Below are 9,199 nucleotides of genomic sequence, written 5' to 3'. Positions count from 1 at the left end.
CATTTTTATCATAGGTACACTTCAACTGTGAAAGACGGAATCTAAAACAAAAATCCAGAAAATCACATTGTATGATTTTTAAGTAATTAATTTGCATTTTATTGCATGACATAAGTATTTGATACATCAGAAAAGCAGAACTTAATATTTGTACAGAAACCTTTGTTTGCAATTACAGAGATCATACGTTTCCTGTAGTTCTTGACCAGGTTTGCACACACTGCAGCAGGGATTTTGGCCCACTCCTCCATACAGACCTTCTCCAGATCCTTCAGGTTTCGGGGCTGTCGCTGGGCAATACGGACTTCAGCTCCTCCAAAGATTTTCTATTGGGTTCAGGTCTGGAGACTGGCTAGGCTACTCCAGGACCTTGAGATGCTTCTTACGGAGCCACTCCTTAGTTGCCCTGGCTGTGTGTTTCGGGGCGTTGTCATGCTGGAAGACCCAGCCACGACCCATCTTCAATGCTCTTACTGAGGGAAGGAGGTTGTTGGCCAAGATCTCGCGATACATGGCCCCATCCATCCTCCCTCAATACGGTGCAGTCGTCCTGTCCCCTTTGCAGAAAAGCATCCCAAAGAATGATGTTTCCACCTCCATGCTTCACGGTGATGGTGTTCTTGGGGTTGTACTCATCCTTCTTCTTCCTCCAAACACGGCGAGTGGAGTTTAGACCAAAAAGCTCTATTTTTGTCTCATCAGACCACATGACCTTCTCCCATTCCTCCTCTGGATCATCCAGATGGTCATTGGCAAACTTCAGACGGGCCTGGACATGCGCTGGCTTGAGCAGGGGACCTTGCGTGCGCTGCAGGATTTTATCCATGACGGCGTAGTGTGTTAATGGTTTTCTTTGAGACTGTGGTCCCAGCTCCTTCAGGTCATTGACCAGGTCCTGCCGTGTAGTTCTGGGCTGATCCCTCACCTTCCTCATGATCATTGATGCCCCACGAGGTGAGATCTTGCATGGAGCCCCAGACGAGGGTGATTGACCATCATCTTGAACTTCTTCCATGTTCTAATAATTGCGCCAACAGTTGTTGCCTTCTCACCAAGCTGCTTGCCTATTGTCCTGTAGCCTATCCCAGCCTTGTGCAGGTCTACAATTGTATCCCTGATGTCCTTACACAGCTCTCTGGTCTTGGCCATTGTGGAGAGGTTGGAGTCTGTTTGATTGAGTGTGTGGACAGGTGTCTTTTATACAGGTAACGAGTTCAAACAGGTGCAGTTAATACAGGTAATGAGTGGAGAACAGGAGGGCTTCTTAAAAAAAACTAACAGGTCTGTGAGAGCCGGAATTTCTTTATGAATCAAAGATAATCTCCTCCTTGCCATTAGTAATGCTAACACGTCCATTTCTCTCTCTCCAGCCACAGGACGGGTATCGCATGGTGCAACAGTTCCAGTTCCTGGGCTGGCCCATGTACCGGGACACACCTGTGTCCAAGCGCTCCTTCCTCAAGCTCATCCGCCAGGTGGACAAGTGGCAGGAGGAGTATGACGGAGGAGAGGGACGCACCGTCGTGCACTGTCTGTAAGTACCTAGCGGTCATGTCTCAACCTACACCTAGTACTGCACAGTAAACCTTTACTAGCTCTGGACTTCCCAAATGGGTGGAAAGAGTAGGGGGTTCTTAGGTATTTGATGTAACCCTCCAAAACCACCCCTCTAATTCCATCCAACATGGCCGCCCAAAATGCCACCGGGGTCACAGTGACACTGGACCACTCCGATGGGACAGTGAGAAATGTCACTGTCCTCTTCTGATGGTGATCACATACACTTTCCATGGGGATGCAGTCGTCACAGCACACCATCCTGCCTTCTGACAGCCTTCTGGAAACTGTGACATTTTGAAGGCCCACCAGAAAGCGCTCAATGCTCGTACAAACACTGGCTGTCATCAAAATGAACCATTCAAGCACAAAGCCATTTAAAGTTCCACTTCGTAATTTAAAAAAAAAAAAAAAATAGCAGCCCTGCCACTTGGTTTGCTATAACTCTCAGGAATGGGGCTGGACATATTCTTCAAGACTATATCATTAATTCAAAATAATTTTWAAAAACGGTTGACAATCGCAATCTCTGTATCTCAATATTTGACCCATTAGTCTGGCCCAAGTATACTATTTAACTGGACAAATCAGTGTGATATCACAGTATGAATTTGAATGTGCAATCCGACCCAGGTGATCTCCACTTACTAAATAGGAGAAATAGAGGAGAGAGGCTGCTGAATTTACCAGAGGGAGATAATCAAATCAAATGAGCTTGTAGTTCCCGATGCTGCCCAGATCTAGATCGTAATGCTCCGGTGGGAGAGGCCTCTGGGTGGGTCTCTGTCTCAGCTCAATCTGCCCTTCCTTATCTCCAGCAGCCCCACTTTACTCGGATAGATGGAGGAGAGAGGGAAGCCGTGAGAGTCTCCCTCGTTTCCTGAGGCCCTAGTTGGGTGGGAAATCAAATCGGAAAACGGAGGGAGGGAGGGAGGGATGATGGGAATGGAGGAGTGTATGTGTGGACGACAGGGTCATTGTTGATGTAATCTGTGGCTGGTGCTGTTTTACAGGGTTACTGGTCTGGTCTGTAAGCCAGAGAGTCCAAAAGAATCACCCAGATACATGACTCTCATTAGAGTCTCTGAAGAGATTCCAATCGCCCCCGACCAGAGCAGCACACACACACACACACACACACTATAAACCAGAGACAATCAGCACACACAATACACACACTGAACGAAGCCAGCAGGGTCTGCCGCTAAACAAACGTCAGAAAGACAACACTGCCCCCCCCCACCCTCCAGTAAATGTTTAGACTGCTAGTTTAGTCTCAATCACAGAGCTCCCTCCCTGCATCCTTAAGCCCAGGTTGTTTGGACAATGACAGCCATCGCAACCATCTCAACGTCTCTTGAGCTACACCCTTTTCCCTATATAGTGCACTCCTTTTGACCAGGGCTCTATATGGGCAATAGTATGTCAATAGTATGACACAGCCTCTGTTTCATCGGAACATTCTTGAAACATGCGTAAGGCCAGAGACGTGGAGATTGACAGAGGTCAACTGCTGAGGGAGTTGAGAGAGTATGCGTCCACTGAACTCAAACTGCTTCCTCACTTTGTGACGCTCTCCTCTTGCAACTCTTAAGTTATTTGGCTTTCAAGACAGTGCTGTAAAGACAGTGAAGTTTCACATCTGGAAACGGTTCTGAGAAAGAGCAGCTGAGGAGTTTACGAACTACTCCGAGTGCCACACTTTAGTGTCAGTGGGTAACCAATACTGTGCAATGGTGGATTGACAGTTGTGTGGCGCCATCTAGAGGGCAAAATCAAGAACAGCAAGCACAGGAAGAGACGCTGATAMGTTTAGCCAAGCTCTATGAAAGGAAAGGGAAAGGGGGGATACCGAGTCAGTTGTACAACTGAATGCCTTCAACTGAAATGTGTCTTCCGCATTTAACCCAACCCCTCTGAATCAGAGAGGTGTGGGGGGGCTGCCTTAATCGACATCCACGTCTTTGGCGCCGGGGGAACAGTGGGTTAAGTGCCTTGCTCAGGGGCAGAACATGTCATGAATCAACCACCATACATCACTGATAATGTTATTAATTCATGAAGCTTACAATTAGTTGGAAGTATCAAGCCTGGAGGTAGAACATTTTTTACTTGTATAATTACAAAGAAATAAAAAAGTTAAGATCATTTTAATTCAGGGGTGCTAATGCTTAGCAATTCTGACAGTTTTTTTGTGTGATATACAGTGAGGGAAAAAAGTATTTGATCCCCTGCTGATTTTGTACGTTTGCCCACTGACAAAGAAATGATCAGTCTATAATTTTAATGGTAGGTTTATTTGAACAGTGAGAGACAGAATAACAACAACAAAAATCCAGAAAAACGCATGTCAAAATTTTTATACATTCGCATTTTAATGAGGGAAATAAGTATTTGACCCCTCTGCAAAACATGACTTAGTACTTGGTGGCAAAACCCTTGTTGGCAATCACAGAGGTCAGACGTTTCTTGTAGTTGGCCACCAGGTTTGCACACATCTCAGGAGGGATTTTGTCCCACTCCTCTTTGCAGATCTTCTCCAAGTCATTAAGGTTTCGAGGCTGACGTTTAGCAACTCGAACCTTCAGCTCCCTCCACAGATTTTCTATGGGATTAAGGTCTGGAGACTGGCTAGGACCTTAATGTGCTTCTTCTTGAGCCACTCCTTTGTTGCCTTGGCCATGTGTTTTGGGTCATTGTCATGCATCCACGACCCATTTTCAATGCCCTGGCTGAGGGAAGGAGGTTCTCACCCAAGATTTGACGGTACATGGCACCTTCCATCGTCCCTTTGATGCCGTGAAGTTGTCCTGTCCCCTTAGCAGAAAAACACCCCCAACGCATAATGTTTCCACCTCCATGTTTGACTGTGGGGATGGTGTTCTTGGGGTCATAGGCAGCATTCCTCCTCCTCCAAACACGGCGAGTTGAGTTGATGCCAAAGAGCTCCATTTTGGTCTCATCTGACCACAACACTTTCACCCAGTTGTCCTCTGAATCATTCAGATGTTCATTGGCAAACTTCAGATGGGCATGTATATGTGCTTTCTTGAGCAGGGGGATCTTGCGGCGCGTGCAGGATTTCAGTCCTTCACGGCGTAGTGTGTTACCAATTGTTTTTTTGGTGACTAGGGTCCCAGGTGCCTTGAGTCATTCACAAGATCCTCCTGTGTATTCTGGGCTGATTCCTCACCGTTCTCATGATCATTGCAACTCCACAAGGTGAGATCTTGCATGGAGCCCCAGGCGAGGGAGATTGACAGTTCTTTTGTGTTTCTTCATTTGCGAATAATCGCACCAACTGTTGTCACCTTCTCACCAAGCTGCTTGGCGATGGTCTTGTAGCCCATTCCAGCCTTGTGTAGGTCTACAATCTTGTCCCTGACATCCTTGGAGAGCTCTTTTGTCTTGGCCGTGGGGAGAGTTTGGAATCTGATTGATTGCTTCTGTGGACAGGTGTCTTTTATACAGGTAACAAGCTGAGATTAGAGCACTCCCTTTAAGAGTGTGCTCCTAATCTCAGCTCGTTACCTGTTAAAAGACACCTGGGAGCCAGAAATCTTTCTGATTGAGAGGGGGTCAAATACTTATTTCCCTCATTAAATGCAAATCAATTTATAAAATCTTTGACATGCGTCTTTCTGGATATTTTTGTGTTATTCTGTCTCTCTTGTTCAAATAAACCTACCATAAATTATAGACTGATCATTTCTTTGTCAGTGGCAAACGTACAAAATCAGCAGGGGATCAAATACTTTTTCCCTCACTGTAGGTAGATGTATATATGTATAATCATTAATATTATGTCTTGGTCTATTATCTATCCCTTTCTTTCTCTTTCTTCTTTCTCTCACTCTCTTCTCTCAGGAATGGTGGAGGACGCAGCGGGACGTTTTGTGCAATCAGCATCGTGTGCGAGATGCTCCGCCATCAGCGTTCGGTTGAGTGTTCCACGCGGTCAAAACACTGAGGAACAACAAACCCAACATGGTCGACTTACTGGTAAGAACCGGTCCTGATTAGGATCAGTTTTCTCTTTTAAGATCATAAGGAATAACATTACATGGATCGGTGGGGGGGGGGGGGCACTGCTATGCCTACTCTGAGCCTTTATGAATACAGCCCCCTAACCCTTAGTGGTTTACTGGTCCTCACTACGAAGTCTACAGTTGGGTACTTCTGGGACAAGTCGGGTTGCCAAAGTCTATTCAACTTGAGTCCAGAATTATTAAGTGATTGAAATGTCTGTTGACGTTTACAATAAGGAGAAAATAGCCCTGTGATTGTGAATAACTCAGCCATTAAATGTGTTAAAGGCAAAGTCAATGCAGCCACGTCTAGTCCAGTCATCGTCATGATGATGTACTCTTCTTCCCTTCATCCACAGGATCAATACAAGTTCTGCTATGAGGTGGCACTGGAGTACTTGAATTCTGGTTAGCTGGGCTGAAAGATACCCCCTCCTAACCCCCGCACCAGAGCCCTCACAGCTTACCTGGACTGAGTCTCTTAAACTTGAGTGAATGTTGGTTACTGGAGGATAGAACTGAACTGCTGAACAGGGTCATCCATCGCACCTCTACGGATTTAGGCCGAGGGGAGGAAAGAAGGTGGTTTGGAACCGGACGCTTTTGCACTGCCCTCCCCCCGCCCCATTCTACGATAAATGTCCTGAACTTGATTAACTTTACTCTGTCTCATCCCTGACCCCCCCTCCCAACCCCTCTCTCCTCTTTCTACTAGACTGTGTTAGTATTTACCCTCGTCCTCCCCCGTCCCTCAGAACAGCACCTGATCACTGAACAGGAGTTCACACTGATGTATTCTACTGCCCATATGTCACCCCCCCACCCCAACCCTAGTCTTTTTTAAAGTTTATTTTTTCAACAAAAAAGCTCTCCTCTTGCCAGTGAATCCTGTTTATTGCCTTTTTAATCCTCATCGGATGATCAATGTCATTTCCATTTTTGTGGGGAATGCGATATAAACGTAATGTTGATAAAATGTTGTTTTTTATCCTTGTTTTTAATTTCCATTGATATTTTTTTTTARCAGTGTTTGTTAATATGATGAAGCTGTTTGACATGTATAGCTAAAGTTGAACCGGCATTATGAAAGAAAGCAAAATCTTAAATGTTTATGCTGCCATTGCTTCGGTCACTATGAATATCGTCGTATTGGCAGGAGGAGAAAAAAAACCGCAGTCCGGTACCATCCACACTCAAGCTTTTCATCACGTCAGCAGATCCAAAGCTTAATTAATTGTGGTCATTATTGTTAATATTGTAAATATTATGAAGTTGGACAAACTATTTATTCATTGAGAGTTTTTTGTGAAGCACATTGAGTGACAATCATGATTTTTTTKGGGGGGGGGGGTCATATTTGTTTTCTTTTCTCGAACTCTGCATAATGTTGACCAGATGTATTGTAAGCCTTTTATTTATCTTGTATGGAAAAAAACWACTCAAACTTACAAATACATACATATCTACTGATATACGTGTGTTTTTTGCGTGTTGTGCAGATGATTTTCTTATACCCATTTTTAGCTAGCAGTGACTAAAGTTGGCTGAAGTTTGTAGTGGCTGTTTATAGAAATCTGAGCCGTTGAATACAGTTTCTCCTGGCTCATAGACTACTTTCAGGGTAAGGATCAATCCAACATTGTTATAAAATACCCGCCATGAGATACTGTATGATACTGTATGCATAAATGCCATGAGATACTGTATGTTAACAGTTGGTCTGATTTGAATTTTAGCCACAACATTTTGAAAAAAACATTTAATGATCATGATAAAGTTGCATTGAATTAATTTAATGAATACCAGTAGTAGTGAAGAGCATACCCTTTGTTCAATGGCAGAAATACACTAAGTGTACAAAACATTAGGAATCTGTCCTAATATTGWGTTGCACCTCTTTTTCTCTCAGAACAGCCTCAATTCATTGGGACATGGACTCTACAAGGTGTCGAAAGCGTTCCACATGGATGCTGGCCCATGTTGACTCCAATGCTTCCCACAGTTGTGTCAAGTTGGCTGGATGTCCTTTGGGTGGTGGACCATTCTTGATACACACRGGWAACTGTTGAGCGTGACAAAACACAGCGACGTTGCAGTTCSTGACACACTCAAACCGGTGTGCCTGGCACCTACTACCATACCCCGTTCAAATGCACTTCAATGTTTTGTCTTGTCCGTTCAMCCTCTAAATGGCACACATACAATGTCTCAGTTGTCTCTTGGTTTAAAATCCATTTTTACCTGTCTCCTCCCCTTCATCTACACTGGACAATTGTGGACACTATCCATATACTGAGTAKGCAACATTTGAATGGTTAACTTCATCAGTTCCAGTGTGCCTATTAGCATATATGAACTTGTGCGTTACCTTGATAATTATTCTACAGGAGTTGACATAGAGAGGTGTATCATGTTATAGGTCTGTCTACATGAACTACTATATGACGATGCATTTGTTATTTGATAGCGTGACGATGGGCAATACAAGRCCCCGGTGGCTTTAGTCTATAAATGTAACATGGCGTAGGATTCTGTGTTAGTGAGGTAAGGAGAATGCTGCTGATGTTAAGTGGAGACACTGCAAGTCACCACAAGATGGCAGCAGAGACCATCGCCGAATGACTGCTGACTTTCTGATTGGGGCTGTTTTGTCAGACCCTCTCACATCGTTTTGAATGCAAATGAATGTCAAATATGGTACCCATATATTTCTACAAGTAATTGGCCAATATGAATGTGTACCCACATAAGTATCTGCACATGTTCAACTTTACACAGGCAAAYCTCTCTAGATGTATATACTTGTGTGACACTCATTGTACACCATGCGCAAGTTACAATTCTTCACATTCCTTCATTCTATTCAGCATGAATCATTTTTACATGACAAAAATTGCTGTCAGAGTGCCATCATAACGAAATTGATAGTAAATTATCCAGTCGTCGTATTTGACAACCAATGAATTTCGTGCTTGTGAAAACAGTGAATATACCTTATCCAACCGCAGCCCAAGAAGACGACAGAGACCCTCCTTTCTGCCTATGCSCAACCAACCAACCGCGGGCAGTCATTAATAATTCAGATAGTATTGCTTTGGGGAGTGACGCGGAGGATACAGATGCTCGACTACTTTCCACCCCGTTTAAATTGTTTTAATTCCACGCGTAATTTCTGCTCCTTATCGTGTTCGACATAGCATTTGACATCTGTTCCAGTTTTTGATCAGTTGTGTAGGCTTCTGTATGTCGATATTGATGTAGTGTCGTTAAAAGATGCCTCAACCGAAATCCCGAAAAATCGCCGTCCTGGGATACAGATCCGTGGGTAAGTGGGCGCAATTTAGTCGTTTTCGGTGATAGCGAAGTATTTTGTGCGCTTTCTGTGTAGGCAAGTTCATTGWCGATGACTACACATACTACTAGCAAATATGTAGCCTAAACGGCATGCACATAGCTACTGCTGCCTGGTCATTGATTGTTAAATCAGCCAGTCAGCTGAATGTCACTCGACTGGAAACTCACGACTCTAGAGATTTTGTGTAGCACTACTAGCTACAGCAGCATGTACCCCTGGACCAGTGTTGCTAAAACCACAGAATCTCGATTCGTAAGCT

At 44.3% G+C, this 9,199-nt stretch overlaps 1 protein-coding gene and 1 pseudogene across 2 annotated transcripts in view; both read left to right on the top strand.

Moving 5' to 3' along the window:
- Positions 1 to 7,055, top strand: part of LOC111953309 (receptor-type tyrosine-protein phosphatase mu-like) — an 11,845-nt pseudogene extending 4,790 nt beyond the window's left edge.
- Positions 7,056 to 8,716: 1,661 nt separating this feature from the next.
- Positions 8,717 to 9,199, top strand: part of LOC111953960 (GTP-binding protein Rheb) — a 33,841-nt gene continuing 33,358 nt past the window's right edge. The window contains exon 1 of one of the 2 annotated variants that reach the window (XM_023973448.3): positions 8,717 to 8,910. In XM_023973448.3, the coding sequence (XP_023829216.1) occupies positions 8,859 to 8,910 (52 nt within the window). In that variant the 5' untranslated portion in view covers positions 8,717 to 8,858. The remainder of the gene's footprint in view (positions 8,911 to 9,199) is intronic. The other variant, XM_023973449.3, reaches the window with a different exon arrangement.

This window comes from Salvelinus sp. IW2-2015, linkage group LG27 (assembly GCF_002910315.2).
Source record: "Salvelinus sp. IW2-2015 linkage group LG27, ASM291031v2, whole genome shotgun sequence".
NCBI classification, from domain to species: Eukaryota; Metazoa; Chordata; class Actinopteri; order Salmoniformes; family Salmonidae; genus Salvelinus; species Salvelinus sp. IW2-2015.
The sequence above is the reverse complement of the archived record's forward strand: the minus strand, read 5'-3'. Positions and strand labels throughout refer to the sequence as shown.